Source organism: Galleria mellonella, unplaced genomic scaffold (assembly GCF_026898425.1).
Source record: "Galleria mellonella isolate WM207_F2 unplaced genomic scaffold, CSIRO_AGI_GalMel_v1 utg146, whole genome shotgun sequence".
NCBI lineage: Eukaryota > Metazoa > Arthropoda > Insecta > Lepidoptera > Pyralidae > Galleria > Galleria mellonella.
Window position 1 is genome coordinate 5,587,678 of NW_026441999.1, and position 23,013 is coordinate 5,610,690.

General features: G+C 35.1%; 2 protein-coding genes across 2 annotated transcripts; one reads left to right on the forward strand and one right to left on the reverse strand.

Moving 5' to 3' along the window:
• Positions 1 to 628: 628 nt before the first annotated feature.
• On the forward strand, positions 629 to 11,604 carry LOC113523240 (uncharacterized). The gene is made up of 10 exons (XM_026909128.3): positions 629 to 976; positions 1,565 to 1,780; positions 2,564 to 2,647; positions 2,871 to 2,981; positions 4,338 to 4,554; positions 5,239 to 5,309; positions 5,908 to 6,024; positions 8,876 to 8,938; positions 10,185 to 10,353; positions 11,344 to 11,604. Exons 1-10 carry the CDS (start codon positions 941 to 943, stop codon positions 11,553 to 11,555), a joined length of 1,296 nt encoding a protein of 431 aa, XP_026764929.1. The 5' UTR covers positions 629 to 940; the 3' UTR covers positions 11,556 to 11,604.
• Positions 11,605 to 12,872: 1,268 nt separating this feature from the next.
• On the reverse strand, positions 12,873 to 14,562 carry LOC113523254 (60S ribosome subunit biogenesis protein NIP7 homolog). Its single transcript, XM_026909145.3, has 3 exons — positions 14,388 to 14,562; positions 14,010 to 14,302; positions 12,873 to 13,083 (listed from the first exon to the last, which is right to left on the reverse strand). The coding sequence occupies exons 1-3, from the start codon at positions 14,441 to 14,443 to the stop codon at positions 12,890 to 12,892; spliced, it is 543 nt and encodes a 180-aa protein (XP_026764946.1). The 5' UTR covers positions 14,444 to 14,562; the 3' UTR covers positions 12,873 to 12,889.
• Between the last annotated feature and the right edge of the window lie 8,451 nt (positions 14,563 to 23,013).

Genomic DNA, 23,013 nt, shown 5'->3' on the forward strand with positions numbered 1-23,013 from the left:
ATAATATCTATACGCTGGCAGTGCATCAGTGAGAGATGATAGTTGAGAATGAAAGCAGACCTGTTACCTCATGATGGTTTTCAGTGAGAACTGTATGGAGTGAACCTGATAAGTGTATGTTCCTATTAATGAGAGTTATCTTTTCCATCGCCGCATCATTGTCAGGCGAAAGAATATTTTGTGTACCAGTTAGGAGTATAATCAATAACAATCATTAAGTTTCATACAGTTTAACCTATAACTAAATTAAATTGTTTTAAAGATGGTTACGGACACTAAAAACTAATCACATCAAAAATACTCACTATTACAGCTTTATTTAAAAATAAAAGTTCAATAGTACATTGTAATACTCAGTGTATAGAAATTACTATCGATTAAATTACATTTACCTATTTTTATAATAGTTATTGATACAGTTATAATAAAATTGTTGTTTATAATTGGTTATATAAAATTATTAATTTAATACACTCGATTATTAGTGACTTTTATGATGGAAAAAAAAGAAAACGAATATCAGTAATATTATTGAGTATGATGCTCCTATCAATTACTGATTTATAATCGATTGATGTTTATCCAATAGAGTTGATCATCGATTATAACATATTTACTTAAACATCAAATAACGTTCCATCACTATTCGACAATTTTTTTGTCAACTATTTTCCTATTCGTATTTGGGAATATCTTTTTTACAAATTAAGCCTATAATTAGATATAAAATAAGACTACATCTTTAGATTTTAAGAAACCTCTCTTTAGTGCAGTGATTATCAATTTTATGGTCGTATTGAACAGTTATTCATTGATTCTAACCTAGTTAAAGCAAACCTAGAGTGTAAACAAACAATAAATATATACCGGGCTACCTTTTATACATACACTCTACTTTATTAATAAATATTACGATAAAAAACATATTTTTTTTTTCGATATGACAGTAATAGCCGTTCAGGGTGTTCCTAAAAAAGTAAGTACCAACTTTTTAAATTAAGAATGCAGAATTATTGTTATTAATTAAAAAAAAAATCATAATCTTCTTTGGATTATATACTGTTTATAGAATACAATTAATACAAATAGTGGAAATATAATATAAGGCTACCCAATGAACGATTTCTACCTAACCATCAGATCATGAGAAGTCTTATGATTATGTTCTGTTTTTCGATCTAAATCTGAATGATTATTAAGTTAATTTAATTAAAAATTTTTTCTGTAGAAAACAATAATTGCAGGGCTATTAATTGCTTAAATGTCAGAAAAATTTGAAAGAAATTGGGTCAGTGGGTATCCTTATGGATGGTTTTTGGTATATGAGTTGGTTATACCTAAATTTAATACTTAGCATCTAACAGCCCATAAATAATATAGTATAATTTGTAAAAATGATTATTTACATTTAATTTATTAGTATCATTTCTGCCATCTAAACTGTATATTTGAACTCACAGAAAAAAGGTTTAAAAAAAATTGAAAAAGAATAATATAAAAATAAAAAGGCCAGCTAGGCAAACTGCCAGCAATAATCTTATTATAATAAATTTTTACATTACAGTGGGACCTGAAAGGGCTGGTGAAGGTTTTGGCAAAAGTGGTAAGGGGCCAGTTTCAGGCTATAAACTTTCAGCCCAGTACCCGGCGCCAGCAGTGTAAAGTTGCCTATTTAAAACTTGCAAAATATTTAAATGCCGCACAGGTGGTGAATGTAATTAACAGGCATGACTTTAAGAAGGCCAATCTCTCTGCTTTCATACCTGACCATGTACCTGATGTAAGTAAAAATTTTAGTTTTTTTTTAAGTTGCCTTACTAGAATGGTATAAAGGAATTCTTGGTGAAATTTGTTTATCAGGGAGAAAGAGATTCTCAGTAACGAGTTCTAACAGCCCCACTGTTAGCAATATACCCTATCAGGTTGACCTCCACATAGTACCCCCTGAAAACTAGTGCTTAATTCTTGTTGAATTATTCAAGATGGGACAACTGACCTGCCGTCATCCTCGTCTAACATCTATCACTAGTTCCCCACTATCATATACTGATAGTGCAGGTAGGGTTACTATTCCATTTACACCTATTAAAAAACTTTATTCATCCATTGGTCACAGAGTTTTTATTGTATCATAATGGAATGGTAACTGTGTTTGCATTGTTGGCTTATATGGGTAGGGTATCAGTAAAAAATGATAGGTAAGGATGAAGTCAGTTCAATTAGTACATTATGGTAGTCATTAAAAATTATTTTCTATTTTATAAAAGCTTTTAATGTATAAACTTACATCACAAAGCCTAACTGCAGTTGCCATTCGGCCTGTCAAGTATGGCAACTACTGGTAAAACTCACCTTATGGGGAAGGCTTATTTTCAACAGTGGAGAGTTATGGGCTGAAATAATAAAAATATGTGAAACACTATGGACATCAGTAAACATACTGGCACACCCACAGTACACATGCATTGCCATTCCTGAATATTAAATGTTGCCATTGCACCCTGTATTTTCACTTATGTTTCCATACATTACATACAATAATTTGTTTATATTTTGCTTTCAGTTGCCAATGTCCACGAAACGGAAGGATGTAACAAAGAAGACAATGCGTAAAAAGAAAACACTAGACACTATTGAGCCTACATTAGTAAGAACGTTATTATTTCTTATTATAACTGACTTAATATTGTTCAGATTGATGGTTTGATCCCTATTCGTCCAATTTCGCTAACAGAGTCTCCCTTAAATTTTATTTCTTTATACAACTTAGAATGGCAAACAAGCTGACGGTCCACCTGATGGAAAATAGTAATCGTCGCGTATAGACATGAGCAGTATATTTTGTAGTAACAATATGTTTTGTTTATCAGGTTCTGAGTACCACGCACAATGAACTATTGTCAGAGTTACAATTCAAGTTCACTGGTTTGCTAGAGCTCAGTGAGAAGAGCAAACACAAGTTATTGACTGATATTGCACGGGTAATGTATAGTCTTATCCTTAAAAATTGTGTTCATTGTGTATATATATATATATATACGAGGTTTGTCCGGAAAGTACGTATAAAAGTTTTTTAAAAATTTTATTTTACAATTATTCAGGTAAATCAATTTTTATCCCCTTCAAAGTACTCCCCCTGTGACATAATGCACTTGTGCCAACGCCGTTTCCACTGTGAGAAGGCTCCTTGAAAGTCCTCTGGTTGTAGGTTTCTCAGCTGCCCCGTCGTAGCTTTTTTTATCTCATTTATGTCCCCCAAATGCCGCCCCCGAAGTACCAATTTGGTTTTTGGGAACAAGAAGAAGTCACACGGGGCCAAATCCGGCGAATAGGGGGGGTGTTCGGTCACCGTAATGGAATTTTTACTCAAAAACTCACGGACAACAAGAGAGGTGTGGGCAGGGGCATTGTCGTGGTGAAGAATCCAACGCCCCTCTCGCGCCAATTCTGGACGAACTCGTGCCACACGAGCTTTGAGGCGTCTGAGCACATCGACGTAGAATTTTCCATCAACTGTCTGGCCTGGAGGGACGAATTCTTGATGGACAATCCCCCGAACATCGAAAAAAACAATCAACATTGTCTTGACATTTGAGCGGGATTTTCTTGATTTTTTTGTTCGTGGTTCCCCGGATGTCTTATCGAATTAGATCGGCAAAAATTTCACGGCCATTCTTGCCGAGTTTCGAGAGAAACTTGATTACGACGCGCTGCTCTTCAACGGAAGCGGGCTCCATGCCGACGGGGTTTCGTTAAGAGGTAACTTCACAGATGGCGTGACAAGCCAGTTCGCACCGCACGGCGGTCAGACCAGAACTGAAGCATTGTTAGGGACATAAGGAAGGGGTCCTGCGCTTACCTGGCCTCCCCACTCCTCTTTCTCGCATTCCAGAACACTTTTATACGAACTTTCCGGACAGACCTCGTATATATAAAATTATATATATGTGTATAATGTATAATATATATTTATGAACTTACTATGTTTGTCGTTTCTGACAATTGTTTAATTATTAAAATTAACAGTAAACAATTGAATTGACAATAAAATTCCGCTCAGGACTAAGGATTCGGGATAGTCTTAAAACTAGTCGAGTTTTTTCGATCAAATTACACATTAAGTTCTACCGGTAGTTATTACATTAAATAAAAATTCCATTATACATGTATATATACAATGAAATCACTTTCCATGAGGTGGACAGTCTGTTTGTTTGCCGAATAGAATCACAAACAAGCTGACCGCCCACCTGATGAAAAGTGTTAACCATCGCCTATACACATTAAAGGAACTATTAACTTCATGAATACATTTCCAACAATTTTTACATTTCCAGATAATTTTGGAACGTCTTAAACAAATATCAGATTCGGACAGTACTGCGGTCTCTCAAGGTGGTTTCCATCTCAGCAAGCTCTACCGGAAGATGCACCCTCACACCGGGGACTTTCAAATGATCATGTCCACTTTGCATACCATCGAAGACGCTGAGGGCGTGCCCCGCTCTCAGATACAAGAGAATGAATTGATTTCTGTGCACGCCGAGCCTAAAAGTACTTTGTTTTTTATTTATTTGTTCATGGCAAATGGAGATGTCTCATATTGAGGCAAGTCATTGTACAGCATCTCAAATAATAAAAAAAAAAAAAAATAAAAGTAGGAGAATTTTTTTACAACATAGGGAGCAAACGAGCATGCGGCTCACCCGATGGTAAGTGACTACCACCACCCATGATCACAGACAACACCAACGCCATTGCAGGTGTGCTGCCGGCCTTTTAAAAAGGAATATGCTCTTTTCTTGAAGGTTATGATTATTAGATAAAATGACATGAAATTAATTTATTAAGTAGTTTTCTGGTATAGAAGTTTTTTTTATATATATAATGTGCACTGACAGGTCCCAGAATTTATACAAATCTGAAAAATATATATATAAGTATTATAAATTTGAGATTTGTAAAAATGTATGTTAGTTTTTGGTACTAAATTACGTTTAAATGGCTAAACGAATTTGAAATTTGGTACACGGGTAGAATATATGGGAGACTTAATATTCTGATTCAAGCGGCCGAACCCGCGGGAAACGGTTTGTGTATAATATTATTTTTATTATAATTTTCAATTTTGTTAACCCGTTTTTATTTTTATGCCAAACGACGACGAGTTCCTCAGCCCCCTCAAGAGGGCTCAGGTTTGTGCACCATGTGAATTATTTATGAACAGTTTAATTTCAGTTATTGATAACGTGCCCATGGATAAAGTGCATTCAATAGGCAGCAGATATACGGACAAGATAACGAGAAAGGTAAACTAACCAAAACTAAAACTAACATGCTTTATTTAGACTTATAATTTTCGTGTTTATATAATCAGAAACCATTATCGACTGTATTTATAAGAGACTTAGCATGTAAATTATTTTTAAGAGAGTTGTGGATTTTTGTATTAAATACAAATAAAACAAAATGCTATAAAATGACCTGTTTATGGGACATTTAAGTAATATTTTAATAATGCAATTTTGGAAAGTTGTGACCTTTCCTGTTCCTCGTGTAACGCGTCGTAACATAGTTTATCACCCCCCCCCACCCTAAACGTTACATAACACTGAAGTCTTGAATCTAAATTTTTATCTAAAAGTCACAACACTAATTAATACTGATAACGAAAACAAAATAAATAAATGACTTACAATACATTCGAGGAATTCCCCACAAACCATAAACAAAAAGGGTTGCCAACTTGGGTGATTTTAATTCGCTAGTTTTTTTTTTTTTAAATAAAAAATTTTGCTTAACGTGTAGTTCGAACATTCATAATTTTTATTCTTTTGAAAAATTTCCAATAATCAATAATGTATTATATATGAATGTAGAGTATACATATAAGTAATCTTATTGCAGGTCAATGATCATATAAAGGGTCTGGAAATTGAAGACGCAACAGGTGCCTCCGAAGAGGTTATCGCTCGGAGAAAAGTGCGGCTGGAGCTTAAAAATATCGCGATGTATATACCAATGGTATGACCGCTTCTCTTTTGTTTTATAATAATACTAGTTGACCCCTCCAGGCTTTCCATGTGTATACAGGTAGATCTCTAATTTTTTAACCAATTTCAAAAAGAAATAGGTTCTCAATTCGTTTGTTTTTTTATGTTTGTTTCTTCACAAAAATATGAGTTACCACACCCTAACGCTACTTACCCTACCCAGCTGCTGCTATAAATTACTCAATAGTTACTATATCTCATAATGCTTATTATATAGATACAAGTTATAATAATAATAATAATAATAATACTCAAATAATAATCAAACCGAACTCGAAGCCCTGGATCGGAAAGTCCGCACAACTATGACCCTCCATAGAATGCATCACCCGAAATCGTCAGTCATGAGGCTGTATATCCCGCGGAAAGCTGGTGGTCGAGGCTTGTTAAGCGTTAAGACCATGCACAACCGCGAGATTGACAGCCTCAGGACATATTTTCTGGAGAAAAGAGACGAGGGTTTGCATAGAGAGGTCATAGAATGTGACAAAGGATTCACCCCTCTTTCTCTGGCTAAAGAGGACTGGCGAAAACCCGAAGTTTTGGGTACCTCTCAGCGGGAGGCCGTATGGAAAGAGAAGGAGTTGCACGGAAGGTTCTTCAAAGCCCTTCACGGGCCGTACGTAAACACGAAAACCTCCGTGCACTGGCTACAGTTCGGTGATCTCTTCGGAGAGACCGAGGGTTTTGTCTGTGCAATACAGGATCAGGTGGTTAAGACGAACAATTACCGAAAGCACATTCTGAAGGATGGCACTGAGGACATCTGTCGAGCATGTCGCCATCCCGGAGAGTCACTCAGACATGTGCTTTCGGGTTGTTCAGCTCTTGCCAACACTGAGTACTTGCACAGACACAACCAGGTAGCCAAAATACTCCATCAAGAGCTAGCTCTGAAGTACGGCCTCGCGAATGAGAGGTTGCCGTACTATAAGTATGAGCCCCAGCCGGTCTTCGAAAGCGACAGCGTAAGGCTCTACTGGGACCGATCCATCATCACGGACAGGACCGTTCTTGCGAACAAACCTGATATCGTGGTGATGGATCGGGCACTCTCGAGGGTGTTTTTGGTGGATGTCACCATACCGCATGACGAGAACCTCGTGAAAGCCGAAACCGAGAAGAAGAGAAAATATCTCGACCTGGCTCACGAGGTGACCGAAATGTGGGGGGTGACATCTACCGAAATCATCCCAATCGTTATGTCGGTGAACGGTCTTATCCCAACCAGTCTCGAACAACATCTCAGACGGTTGGGATTCAGAGGCGGTTCACTTCCGGGAAAGATGCAGAAAGCGGTGCTCTTAGATTCTGCCCGCATTGTACGCCGGTTTCTCTCCCTGGGGCCCTGAACCCCGGCCGACTGTGCTTCTGCCGGGGGTTAGTTGCCATCTCCTCTCCTTAAGAGGGGAGATGAGAATTTTAGTGAAATTTAAAAAATAATAATAATAAACTCTTTATTGCGCACAGTAAAGATGTATACAAGGAGTATTTATACAGAACGTGCATATACAAAAGGCGGCCTTATCGCTACAAGCAATCTCTTACAGACAACCTGGACATTATACAGATACTTACAGATTGATTCAATAGAAATTTCATCAAAATCGGTTCAGTAGGTTAGTTTTTCAATCATAATAACTGGTTTTGTCACAGTTGAAATAGATTTTTCTGTAACACAATCTTTTTTTAAAATAAAATATAACTCATGTTATTCACTAGTAATGTAGTTTTCTGTAGATGAAAGAATTTTTAAAATTTATAGATTTTTTTTTAATGTTTATCCATTACAAACAAATAAATCAAATCCTGTATAGAGGAGCTTAGTAGACAAGTCACTCTCTTGCAGGATGTAGCTGACCGAGTTATTTTACTCTACCTCCACTTACCGGCTCCATTTTTTCTTATCGGGACAATAATTATACTTACTGTCTCTCAAGCTACATAATTTTCGAACGAATCAATTTTCGAAACGGTCGAGCGGTATCGGAGTTTAGTCTGTGGTGTGATTAAACATCCGTGACATGCGATTTTTATATTAATACTTAAGATGGAAGACTGGCGTGACCAATATGTATATATCTATGTAAAATTTAGGTTTAAAGAGTTTTTGTAATCATTACCAGGCTGGTTTCCATTAATATAAATTCAGAGGCACAATTTGTTAATGAAAGTGTTTATTTCATAGGATAGTTATGAATTAAAATATAGTTATGTATGCCACTAAGAGGGAGACTTTGTACAAAAGTCGATTGCTTGGGTACCTCTGTCCCAATCGTGTTTCAACCGTGAAGCAGTTGTGTTTGCATGGCTGTGTTTCGGTTTGAAGGGTGGGATATGGCGTGAATTTACTGGGTACAGAGGAATAACACCTAAGTCCTCAGGAATAGCAACGCATGGGGGGTACATGGGCGAAACAGTATGTGTGTGTACTGTTATGTCCATGGTACTGCTCATGTCTATAGGCGACGGTTAGCACTTCCCATCAGGTGGGCCGTCAGCTTGTTTGCCATTCTAAGTTGCATAAAAAAATAATATGATAAACAGTAGCAAAATAAGTTGTCAATGTGGTCGATTCTGGGGCATCATTTCATTAAACTTAGGTCTAAAATTAAAATTTCAATTTAATATCACAGCGACATCTTTATTGTAAGGACCAACATGAATTAATTTTTTAATATATGAAAGTCAAAATAACTGTATTTTTAATTTATGATGGCCCATAAAACAGTAATTCTGCGAAAATATAAAGTAATGTGATAGGTTTAGATAGAGAAATGAAACCATACAATGTGGCAAATGTTTATTTTTTTTTTTTTCAGATAATAAAACAAACAATAACGGACAACTTAAATCTGTCGGCCAACAAGTACCAGAGAGTTCGAGTAAGTATCAATTATTGTAATAATTTTTTTTATACCATAAAGGTGGCAAATAAGCTTAAAACCCGTGTGATGGTAAATGGTCACTGTAGCCTATGGACGCCTGCAATATTAGGGGTGTCACGTGTGCCGAACCCGAAGAAATCTTAATATATCTTTTTTGAAGAACCTTATACTGTTGTTTCTAAGGAAAACCTCGGCAGGAAGTTTATTTCACAGCCTGAGGAGGAGAATATTTTCTTGAAACTGCACTACATGTGACCATTTAGTTATAGTAATAATAAGTACCTATTCAATCAATTGTGGGAATGTAATACAAAATAATTGTTCACAAAAGTTGATTGATCTTAGCTCTCTAGAACTCGAACCCCTAGCATTGCGTTGAGACGTTGCGTTTCTTCTGCGACCAGCTTTTTTAATGGGTGAAAATGGTATGGTAACCCCGCCTGCGCTATTGGTCTACACTGGCGGGGCACCAGTTAGATAACATTAGGTCAATTAGCCCATCGTGATAAATTAGTCACGATAGTTTCCAATGGGAACCGCGTGGAGGTCGATCTGATAGGGTATATTGATAGCAATGGGCACTAACCTCTCCATTACTAACAATCCCTTCTCTCCGATTAATACCAGCTGCTGAATTTCATTATCTTACAACCTTCCAGAAGCTAGTTTCTTCTCAACCATCTAGTTGAGTAGTAATCCTGCACATTGCGTTTCTGTATACATTGCCTTCCACACACAACCAAATATGGAACCCAGCAGCAGTATTTCCGAACAAATATTGTAATATTAATATCACTGAAATCTTCAAGAAAATCACATACTGCTTTTTAAACAGTCGGCAATACAACTACAATTTTTCTTACGTTGCGGGTGCCTATGGGCGGTAATGACTTACCATCAGGTGTGCCGCATGTTCGTTAGCCTCTAAGCCTATATAAAAGCTGGATTTTTTCATTGATGACAATGGATTGGTATGCCCTCACTGGTACTCCACCGATGTACACCGGCGGGGCATTAGTGAGGAATGATGGATGAGGGTAAAAAGACAGATCAGTTAGCTCATCGTGATGAATACATCTGGAATTCAGTACGATGGTTTCTAGGGGAGAACACTTGGAGGTCGACCTGGTTGGTTATATTGCTATTAACTAGTTCTAGCCCTTAGTCGCCTTAACTACCAATCCCTTTCTCTCCAAAACTAGATTAGACCTTGGTACGATGATAATCAATCTCTCCGATGCAGGTCTACGGAGAACCATACCTACCTCTTCAAGACCAGCTGAGTCCCGTGTTGCGGCGCTTTAAAGCGAACAAGATCCACAGATCGGACCGTTTGTATAACATATTGCGGTTTGTTGTGCCCATAACCCAGTTCCCAAGACTCGTCACACTGATGGATGGCAAAGTACTTGGTGAGTATGAACAATGTGTACACTATTTTACTAATAAATCTGTAATTAAACGATATCTTTAAATAGGACATGTTTAAGGAAAATTGATTTGTTAGTTTTAATAATAAACGATAAAAAACAAATAATTTATTTTTGTTATCTGTTTGCATGTTTACGCAAAGTACTATAATTACTGCACCAAATTGAATGTGGTTATCAGTTATTCCTGAACGTGCAACTTAAAATCTCTAAGTGGTCATACTTGCAAGAGCAATATGTACGAAGTTGCGGATAAAAGCTCTTATGATAAAATTGCAAGAGCTGAAAAATTTGTATAAAACTCGTTTGCTTGGGCATTCTGTCCCATTCGTGTTTCTACCGTAAAGCAGTTTTGTTTGCATGGCTTTGTTTCAGTTTGAAAGGTGGGATATGGCAGTAAATTTATAGAGTACAGAGGAATAACACCTAAGTTTTCAATTCTGTAAACAATAATTGTTACCACATTTTAATATTCATGATTTAATATTCGCGTAGCATTTGGTGAAACTAGATTTAGAGTAAAATTTAGAAAACAAGTGTTTTTCTACCATAAAATTCCGTCTAATAACAAAAAATAGTATCTAATTAATTTTTGAAAAGTTTTAATCGGTAACCGTTCAGAAATTTATTATAATACCTTTTTTTTATACGTCTTAGAATGGCAAACAAGCTGACGGCCTACCTGATGGAAAGTGGTAAACGTCGCCTATAGATATGAACAATACCATGGACATAACAGAGTATACTGTTTCGCCCATTATACCCCCCATGCGTTGTCATTCCTGAGGACTCGGATGTTATTCTTTATTATTGTTATTGTTTTTGTGGAAGGTACAAGTTTTTGTTCAATTAACTCTGTTCATAAGCTTAGTTTAGCAATAGATGTCACTGTACAAGATCTGCAGAAAATATGTATTAAAATATTATATGTAATACAAAGTGTAATAAATCCTAATATTATCAATGATACAGGTGGAGGGAAGCTGATAATCAGGTCATCAGATACACCGGTATTTAAAGTTTCTGAAAATTTTATAACGGAAATGAAGGAGAATTATGGGATAGAGTACAGTCAGGAAGAAGAAAAGATTGACGACGATGTGAATCCAGATAATGATGGTCAAGACCAACCTGAGGAAGGCCAGGAAAACGCGGAACAGAATTGGGATGAACCTTGGGAATAAAGTGTACCGCTCTAAAATGATAATTTTAATAAATTATATTATAAGTCTGTTTTTATAAATTTATCTTATATGCTCACTTACTGGGATAAAAAATAAATTAGTCCTCCATCTTATATAGTTCGTGTATACCAAATTTCATAGTAATTGGTTGATGCCCTTACAGACAAACTAGTTATTTTTATATTACTACTAAATATTTTTTTAATTCCTAATTTGATCTCATAGAGCACCGTGAGGTGATGCATAATGGCCATAGTGACAGATTTTATGCTTCATCATCATCATTTTAGCCATTATCCGTCCACTGCTGGACATAAGCCCCAACCATAGGGCGTTGTATTTATATTGGTCGTATTTAGGATATACATAAATACATATATTTTTTTTATTTATGTACACTTTATTGCACCATTTATAAAATAGTAAACTCATTTAACTGTAATAAGAAATGACACAAAAGGCGGCCTTATCGCTAAGCAATCTCTTCCAGACAACCTTTGGGTAGAGAACATTGAGAAAAGAAAGAAAAACAAAGGGTAGGTGGTGCACTATTATATATAAACAAATATATATACATATATATGTATATACACACACACATATATATATATATACATATATATATATATATATATACATATATATATATATATATACATATATATATATATATATACATAAATATATATATATATATATACATAAACAAATACATACATAAACATACACAAACTTAAAAGTACACATACAACAGGAGATAGTGACACTGTCATCATAGTCGTAGACTACTGACGGATCTGACAAAGATTAAATATATAGATCCGTCGGTATTCTACAACTATGACAACATAGGTGCATAATCGAATAGTAAATTTAAAAAAGAACAGATGTAATAATTATATACCCATTCATGCTTATTAAAATTATGATATAAGCCTTCATCAAAAACCTTTATAGAGAACGATTTTAAGCTTTTACGATTTTATCTATAGATTTCCAACAATATATTTGAAGTTTTCACTGAATTAAATACTATGATGAGTATATCATTTAACTTTTATGAAAGTAATGTCCTTGTCTCCGAGATTTTTTTATTACTATACCTATTTACTCCCCTATAATCGAGTGTATAGGCTTAAGTACTAGAATTCTGTAACTGTGGTTATTCTTTCATAATAGGAATGTTAATGTTGATTTTTCAACTATTCATGCCATTTGCGTGTGGTAGAATTTGTGATTTAAATTTTTTTAGAATTTGTGATTGGTTGGGTTGGGTTGTTTTGTGTGTATGATCTTATTATAATAAAAGAATATAAATATTAAAAAGTTATTTATTATGTGAGTGTTTCTTCCGAGCGTATATATTCACCAATGTCTGCTTGGTGGAAAGCAATTGTCGCTAATGGATCTGCATGTCTGCACTCCATTGTGTTTCGAGCTGCAACTCCAAATCCAATAGGTATGTCTGACATAGTGTATATAACTACACCCTGGTGTTTGGGGGTATTTTCTGTAATTCGTCCTAACCCTGTAATCAAGATTTAATAATGTTAGCAATAGTTTTTTTCCTATGCAAAAATAGAAGTCTTAAGTTCGTTAATACTTTATAGCAATTACAAATGTGCTGTTAATCGAAATAATGCCGCCCAGATATTTATTAATAGCAAGTGCCTATAGGCTATAAGCCTATGCCTACTCTAGAATTGTCTGTTGCCCATTCTAAAGTGTAAGGCTTTTAATTATCGACAAAGACATGTGACATAATGTGCCTTATGCCTTAGAGATCTCTTTTTTTACTGTCACTGCAACACTAGAGCTTTCACATGCCTATTACTGGTTCTGAAAAAACAATATCCCTCCTGGAAAATAAATATATTAATGCCAGTGCCACACTTATATGTTAATCCAGCAAGGTATGTTGAGAAAGAAAATCAATTTCCAGGGCTTAGTCATTATTTATATAGTTCAGAATAGGGTTTTTTAATGGATGATATATGATGATGGTTTTGTGTGCGCTAATGGTGCTGGTGGGGCACTAATAAAGTGAGAATGAAAAGACAGATTCGCCAATCATGTTGAATATACCTGGAACTCGGCATGATGGTTTCAAGGGGAAACCACATAGGGGTTGACCTGAGGGGGTATACTGCTAGCAATAGGACTGGTAATTTGCATTACTAACAAAAGTTTAGAATAGATTTCTGTGACTTCTATGTGAGATGAGTATTACAGAATAAAATAATAATCTCCAAGATACACAGTTACATTCCATTCATCACATTATCACTTTCATTTTTAGTCCTCTTTAGTATGTTCTTATGGTTTTATATATATCTGTGCCATTTCATAATAATTTTCAAGTTGTCTTTTATATTGAAACAGTTTACTCCTGTATTGATCCTATAATAACAAATATGTACTTAATTTTCTGGAAGTAATTCAAGTCATACATACCACTTTTTATTACATGATGGCCATACAAGAATTGCTGTTCTGCTGATGGTTTGACCCAAATCTTGTACGACGCATAAGGAGCTATATAATTCAGGGCGGTTATGTGCAATCTGAATTTATTTGTCTTTGTGAATTTTCCAAAACATGTTCCTGCTGATATTAAATGGTCCGGTTTGACAGTTTGCGCTAGTTGTAATAGACGTTCCGATATGTAATAAACGCGGTCTTTTTTCTCTCTAAAACAATATGTACCATCAGGTCTGTCTATTAAGAGTTTTACATTAACACCGATGCTGAAAAAAATAAGTAGGTAATATTAGTTATTTTCATTTATTAAATCAACATTAAATCCAATTATACAACTATTGCTAATCTTACTATTTTGTTAGTTTTTCGAACAATATCCTTGTTCTTTCTTCTGATAACACTTTCATTGTATTTTTAATATGTAATAAGTACCTATTTCATTAATTTTTCACAAATAAAACTATAAAACACGCGGCAGTAATAAACATGTGAATATGACATTGACAGTATATGACTAACAGATTATATTAAAGCCGACTCAAAGAAACAGAGTGCCATAAAAGTGCTATTCACGTATCCATGCAAAATGAAATGGTTTTTAAATTGAAATGATAACATTTTTCTAGGACCCTTATAAATGACACTGTAAAAATATAAATAGCCACCGACTACCATTGAAGAAAAATGTATAATTTTAGTTTGTTTTTAGGTGTGTGTATATGTATGTGTGTTGTGTGAGAGAGAAGAAACAGCATAGATTAAGAAGTGTATCTAAAATTCCTCTAGTATATTTATTTTATTTCTACAAAATTTCAAATTTTTAGTCCAAATCTGGTACCTAAAATTGTTTAAAAAGATGTTCCACTTAATGTTCTCATCAGATAATTATTATATAAATACATGTTTTATTTATTATATTGTGTTTATTTTCATTACTATGAAAGGCCCAATACATACAATAAACCAATTTCATTGGTTACAATGTAGTATATTTTTAGCATACTAGTCAGTATACCTACTATTTTGTTTGTGTTCTTATCTATCCTAAAAATAACAATAGTGCTATCCTTAGTCTATGGTTTCCCAGCTTTCATTCAATCATGTTTTTATCAATCGAATGATCACTTGCGTTTTCATTCACATGAGTTGAGAGTAGCCGAATGCCGAATAGGTACTAAAAGAGTACTTTTTGCCGAATATTGTAGTGGAGGTAGGTAAGTATTTTTGTATTATTTTTTAACAACTTATATTTATCCAAAATAACTTGTTATTTTAGAAAAGTTAAACGTATTATCATATTCTATGTATAGAAACATGCTTTTTACAATTAAAAAAGTATTATGTTTAATTTAATAATAAGATATTCTTGTTTAAAACATGCATTGAGCGCCCTTGAAGTGATGTAAACACAACGCACTAGGTATGATAGAAAAACGATAACTTCATAAGTGACATTTTTCAGAATCGTCAAGATTTGTTTTGCTAATTTATAAAAAAGTTACTTTTTTGTATTCATATCCATATGGATTTTATCAGAATTTAATAATTACATGACATTTATTACTGAAAGCATCAAAAAAGAAAATAATTGATATTTTTGAGTTAGGTCTGTTTTATACTGAGAATAGTTTTCTAAAAAGTTTAATTCACTAATATCCATGAAAAGTTCAAGGGAAAATGTTCGATATCAGTGATTTGTTCTCAATAGTGATATGTGTAAACAATGGGAAAGTTTTTAGGTATTATGTTATATTTTTTAGTTATTATGTATATATAAATAATATAAATAAACACTTCTAAAATATTATTTTATTCTGTATGATAATTTTATTTATAAGCAGAGAATTGTATGCAAAATATGGTAATATCTCGAATTTGTGTAATTTTAAGTTACAACGATTTTGTACTATGAGTGCGATAACATAACCAAACATACACGCATATGTATAAATTGCATACATAGTTTACAGACGGCTGTGTTTCCTAATTATTTAGGTGATTTAGGCTAGCCACTAACTGTCGTTATGTACCAAGTTTATATATGTATGACCACTACTGATAAATAAATTTTATTTAGGTACATATAATGCATTTCTTTTATTAATGTGTAAATTATTACTATGACTGACTCTACCATGTGTTGTTATTGTTTCTTTTTTTATTGGGTGAAAATGGCATGGCGCAGGCGGGTTTACCTGCTTGCGCTATTGGTATACACTGGCGGGGTACCAGTAAGAGGTGATGATAGGTGAGGATGAAAAGGCAGATCTGTTAACCCATCGTGACAAATTCAACGATAAATTAGTCACGATAGTTTCATCGACCCGATAGGGTATTTTGATACCAATGGGGACTAATTTCCCCATTACTAACAATCCCTTTTCCCCACTATGTGTTGTTTTTTTTGTGGATGATAATGGAATGGAAAACCCGCCTGCGCTCGACGAAATAAAATCAATGAATATGGTTTCTAGTGGGAACCGCGTGGAGGTCGACCTGGTAGTGTATTTTGATAGCAATGGGGACTAACCTCCCCATAACTAAGAATCCCTTCCCCCCAGTCAGGTGGTCCCCTGTTTTTCGTAAGAAATATTACTATATTTATTACGGATTATTGCCGAGATCAGGATTTGTTTTAAACTGGTTTCATGTGAAGTCAAGGCGCGGAACTTTGTATCGGATACAAAAGGTTAAGCTGTCCTTTAGTACCGGCATATTTAAGATTATTCATAAGAGTGGGGGAGGTAGGGGGGCGCTGATCTTTAAAAAATGCACATGATGTATCTCAGATATGTCTTCGTGAAATTTCGTGTTCATCATGATATGCGTGAAGCAGTTTAGAATGTCTGGTTTCCGTCCTGTAGGATGGGAGCGGAGGTGAACAGGAGGGTGTCCACCTTGTGGTGTACTTGGTGGGCACGGCCTACCAAGCCCCCCTTAAATCCACCTATGTCTTTTAAGTTAATACCTACATTCTTTGATGAATTTATTTGTATATTTGGTTGTATATTTTATATTTAAAAAACAAGTAAGTAGTTTTTGAAGTCACTTTTATGTAAATATGTTAATAACGACGAAAATTTTAGAAAAATATTTTTGCTCCGTAAAAACTTTAATTGCAACAAAATTAATATGAGACCAGTAAGGGAGTAAACTGTCTTTGTAAAAAAGAATTACTAAAATCGTTTTAGAAGTACAAAACATATTGTGTTAGTTAAACAAGAGTTATTGGAACTTTTTTTTAATTGGATGATAATAGAATGGTAAATTTCGCCTGCGCTATCGGTATACGCTGGCGGGGCACCAGTGCGTGATGAAAAATGAGGAGGGAACAGGTCAGTTGGCCCATAGTGACGAATTCATATAGAATTAAGCAAGATGGTTTCCAGGGGAAACCGCGTGGAGGTCGACCTAATAACGTATATTGCTAGCAATGAGGCTGTTCGATCCCTATACGAAGTCACTTAAAAAGTATTATCACATAATACATTACTAAAATTTATCTTTTACTAAAAATAACGGTATTTTAATGTATTTTTTTCATACCATAGTGTTGCATACTTCCTGATGTAGGTCTGTAGGTCACTCGATAACGACTACTGGGTTTACCATGGGAGTGGTCTTGTCCTTGCCCAATGTAATTTGCGTACCACACCCATTACTGTAAGATTAATTATGAAGGAGTGGTTATTTACTAGCTGCAGTCAGCCACTTTGGCCGCGAGTTTTGGAACTCTAAGGTCTCTCCATCGCCGCTAGGGACACGCAACTGGTGGCCATATTGCTAGAATACTTTAGGTGGACCTCTAAGCGGTTCTTTCTGGAAACCATTGTGGATAAATTCTAATGAATTATCTGCGTCGGTTGGTTGTTATGGGCCACCGTTTCCCTCTTAAAACATCATCAAAGCTTAGCTGCGGTTGTCTATCTGTCAGCCAAGCGTGGCAACTACTGGTAAAACCTCCCAAGGGGGAGGCCCGTGTTTTTTTTTTTGGGTGAAAATGGTATGGTAACCCCGCCTGCGCTAACGGGATATGCTGGCGGAGCACCAGTGAAGGGTGATAGATAAGAATGAAAACAGGCCAGTTAGCCCATCATGATGAATTCATCAGGAATTAACCATGATAGTTTTCAGGGAGAACCGCAAGGAGGTCGACCTGGTTGGGTATATTTCTAGCAATGGGATTCTCAGTCTCAATTACTAACAATCCCTTTCCCCCCGGGAGGCCTATGTTCAACAATAGACAATTAATGTCTGATATAGTGACAATAATCTGCGTTGGACTACTTGATCTGACTTCATCCTCACCGAATGGTGGATTATTTGTTGGTATTTTATGGATTGCATTCAGAAGAGGCTCAGGAACGAGGGTGGTAGGCCCGTATCCACTTCTTCCTCTTCCGTTCACGCAATTTCGAATGTGGATTCGTCAAAGATCCGCTGACATACAAAACCAAAGATGGATACAGGCTACTGATTGCAGACAATCAAAATTGGCCGTACCTACGTTGAATCAACGACTATCAAAACGTTTATTACATCTAGATAGAAAAAACCTCAAAATAATGATAGGGACAATAATGGGCCATTGTCCATTAAACAAACATTTATACACAATAGGAGCCACGGACAGCCCTCTATGTCGAGGCTGTTTCGACGCTGAAGAAACGGCTGCTCACGTAATCCTGGAATGTGAGGCTGTGGCCCATCAACATTTAGAAATCCTCGGAACGGTGAGGTCGCTCCGTGAGGCCTGTGAAGAACTCACGAAGCTTCTGCGCTTCTGGGCGGAGCTAGGTTGGCTGTACTAGCCACGACTCATACGCACAACGGCCCAAATGAGAGGCTAAGTGCGGAAAACAGAGTCTTTCTCACATTAACATTCACATGGATTGCATTTTGGAGAGTGTGTGCAGGAATTACATGACCTTATTTTTCCCGCATACTTCCACCATCGAACAACAAGGCACCGGGAACAGTTTCACCCCTTTATGATTGACGTTCCATATATTTGTACTAAGAATTTCGCTTTGACGTTCCAATTATTCGTATTAAGAATTTTCCTTTATCGTTTTTAATGCGAACAGCAAAATTGTTGGTTTTTCTTCCGGCGTCTGTTTCTAAATTCCTTTAACATGGTGTTTTTAAGGCAAGAGTGAGGCGTATAACATCTTAGACCGTCTCTTAAGATCAAGTGAAATTTTCTGCGAACGCGCTCAAATTTAATAGAAAATATCTTGTCTGTGTCTTTTTTTTTCAAATGCAATAAAGAATATTATAAATAAAACCTATACAAATAATACCTTATTGGTGCATTTACATTTTTATTTATTAAATAAAATCAGCACCCTCCGCCTTTCCAATGTTAATTATTTTTGCTCTAAGATTTGTTTACCACGTGTCTTCTGGTTACGTTACGTTATACTTAGTCTTTGTTTATTCTGTGGCTAGTTGTAGCCAACTAGCTAGCCTAGAAATAAAAGTAAACGATTTTCGTCTCGCCGTACGGCCTTGCGGTGACTGGGAGTCATTACACTTTCCTTCCTTGTTTCCAACCTTTGTCGGCAATGACTCATTTGTGACGTGAATTCACGTGAATTTCTATGACGGTACGAGTAAGGTGATGATCATTAAAATTTTGTTATAATTACTCCGTATTTATCAGTTTCACTATAATTTTTCTGTTTAGGACAAATGTATGGATCACAACAAAAGTATATAACAGCGAGTCTATCATGAAATGAAATTCCGAAATTTCGGACTCAATTTCGTGTTTTCGTTTATATCAAAATTTAACCAATAAATGGAGTTTAACATTTCGTTCGTCATACATCCTATCATAAAAGTCCAAAGGAACAATATTTTAACATTTTTAATATTTCCAAACGGCATGTATTATGTAATTTTAACATCAAATTTCTGTTTCGTTTGGCTCCGAAATTTCGGAAAACATTTCATGGTAGGTTTCTGTTCCCTCTGGTTTCATAAATTATTATTTGGTCTTACCTAAACCGGATCATTATATTTGCAATAAACATTTTTGCGATTAAGTAGCTGTATTTAGATAGGAGATAAAGGAGGATGGAAAGACCATGACATACTTACATGGTCAAATAAAATATGCTGGGAGTCATTAGGCACCCATGTCGTGTAGGAAAGTCAAGAACGTGGCCCGGAACAGTCTGCATGAATGAATTGCTGATAAATAGACTGCTAACACTTAAATATTATTATAAATATCAAAAAACTTTTTGCTTTCGAGGCGATAACTTTTTCATGTTATTGCTTTTGATTTTTCCTGTTGTTTTTTGTATGTTATTTCGGTTTTTCCAATTGTCCAAATTCAAAGACTGAATTGACTATTTTTTTTTTAAACTCGAGTTATAAACATATTCGAATTTGAGAAAAAGGCGTATTTGCCAGAACACAAATGAGATTAATGTAGTTTAGTATTTACAAAGTTTTTAAATTAAGAAAATAGATACTTTATCCAAATATAGTTGAATTTATTCATTTTTGTTTTTTTTTTTGCAGCAGTTTTAGTAAAAAAAAAAAAATAGACAATATCTTGAAAATATCTTATAAAAGGATTCGAACCAATATTTTTAACTTACCAAACATAAATGTTCCTTCTATTGGCTTCTATCACTCAATAGTAGTAGAGTAAGCATTGCCAACACTTTACAGTTAAATGTATACATTATACATGTAATCTCAGATAGGGTAGTCAGAGTGATTTCATTGTTTGGACAAAAGATTTGTGTCAGGATGGAGTTTGTTGGCACTCGATGCTTTTGTCTGCCTATTAAAGTATCTAGCTTGGAGCCCGATTAATTGATCAGACTTTTCATGTGGAGAGAATTTTTGTTTTTCTTTCTATATTGATTTAATTTTTGTTAAATGTAAATGTGCTAAGACTATTCTTTTGTTGCATTCGTGAACAATTTTACAAGTATGTTCGCGCGTTGTTCTTTCAGCATAATGCAGACAAGAATAATGTAGTGAAGAAGTTAGTTCATCAAACAGTAAATAATGCATATTATAAATACTGAATTTCTTTGTTTCAGATAAACAATAAACACTCATTCAGTTTCGGTCTGTGCTTGAGAGCGCACGCGCTATTTCTGGACGGAAACATCTGTGTAAACGCGGTCGTATCGTAATATTGTATTGTGGAAAATGTTTAATTACTATCCTAAAAACTTTCGTGCGAATGGATGGGGTTGGCATAGAGCTGCTAGTGGGTCAGCAGCTGTGAGAGGGTTTCTTGATAATGAGAGGGGCAAAGGGTCCAGTAAACAGGGCAGTTCTGAACCCTTAATCGGTGGTCTGTACCCTGCTTTGCCAACTGAGGATGATACTTTACTGAGTATCGGCGGCGCCGGTGGGAAATTGTACCCAGCGCTACCAGTGGAAGAGTACGAAAACGGACAAGTGGAGGAGGTGATAGAAAATGATTGTGCTGCCGTCAAAGTCAATTTGGAGGTATGTAAACATGTAACTTTTTATATAGAAAAAAAAATTGTCTATGCTTTTGATATCGGAGCACAAAGATTTGTTCATGACATAATAGATATGGGTTTTTTAATTAGAGTATACACAAAAATAACTATGTACATAAAACCACATGAAATTATATACATATGTATATACATCACAACACCAGAATATTGCTAATCGTCGGTAGCGCCATCTACCACTCTCATGGTTCCATAGAAAATTAGCGTTTAGGCATTATGTATGAATGCCTTGACACTTAGCTGAGTGGTGACAATTTTGGTCGCATAATTCCTAATTAGATATAAGTTATTTGTTTATATTTTTGTTGTAACTGCGATATACATGATATGCGCGAAATAAATATTTTTCTTTCTTTCTAACAGATATCGCACCTCCGTACTATTTTACGTATAAAAATTTTGAGAGCCTATTTTGATTACAGTACAATTTTGATCGGGACTATAAATTGACAGATAAAACGTCACATATAGTAGGTGTTTTCAAAACGATTTGGTTTTGGTATGGAAGTAGGTTTAATATGAATAAATCGATTTTATAACATCGTATTACTTGAGTAAAAAAATATGAAACGCTGAGTTTTCATATTGATTGATGTATTCGCGTCGTTTATATCCATCTATGTCCGTCGTGGGATATTTATCTATGGTAGTGGCAAGGCAACTTTCAATGTGTAGAGATAGGCCATAAAATCTAACATGTGTATAAATAGGATGACCTTCGCAGCGCCGTGGTAGACAGACGTTGTTTCGCGTATTTGAAGACTCGACCGAGAATTGAACCCGGTACGTTCGATTCTTGTTTGACATAGTTTAGGAAATTAATTTGATATCGGCTATAGTTAAATCATTTTCATTCCTCTAGTATTGCAGGCATCTATTGTCTACAGTGACCATTTACTTTCAGACTGGCTGTATGCTTTTTTTTGCTACTTTTGTGGTATAAAAAAAGTTCTTATTTGTTCCCCAAGATCTTTGTTATTTGCTTCCACATAACTTAAAGATTAAGCAAGTAATATAATTTAATTTTTTTTTATATATGGAATACAAAACAACTTTATATGTATGTCATGAATATGAATAACTGTACTATAGATTACTTTGACACTTTTATGCCTCTGTATTGCGAATCTAAAATGCTACACCTCGAGTTCTCGACTCGCAGTTTCGATCGATAGTGAAATAATAGGTACCTAAGTCAAAGAGTATATTTATGTATAGTTATTTACGTATAGTTACGGCTTTTAAAACAGTAAAATGTATGGAATTCGTTATTCGCATCACATTCACGCATGGGTCCTTTCTCCGTAGAGAGGGCGCAAAGACTCTTGCGAGTTTCAGAAATTTACCTCTTTGCGACTTCTAAGAGAGAGGCGCTGACTACTTTTAAAACGACTGATTTGATATAAATACGGTTTATTAATATTAATAAATGAATATTGCATAAACCATTGGTAAAT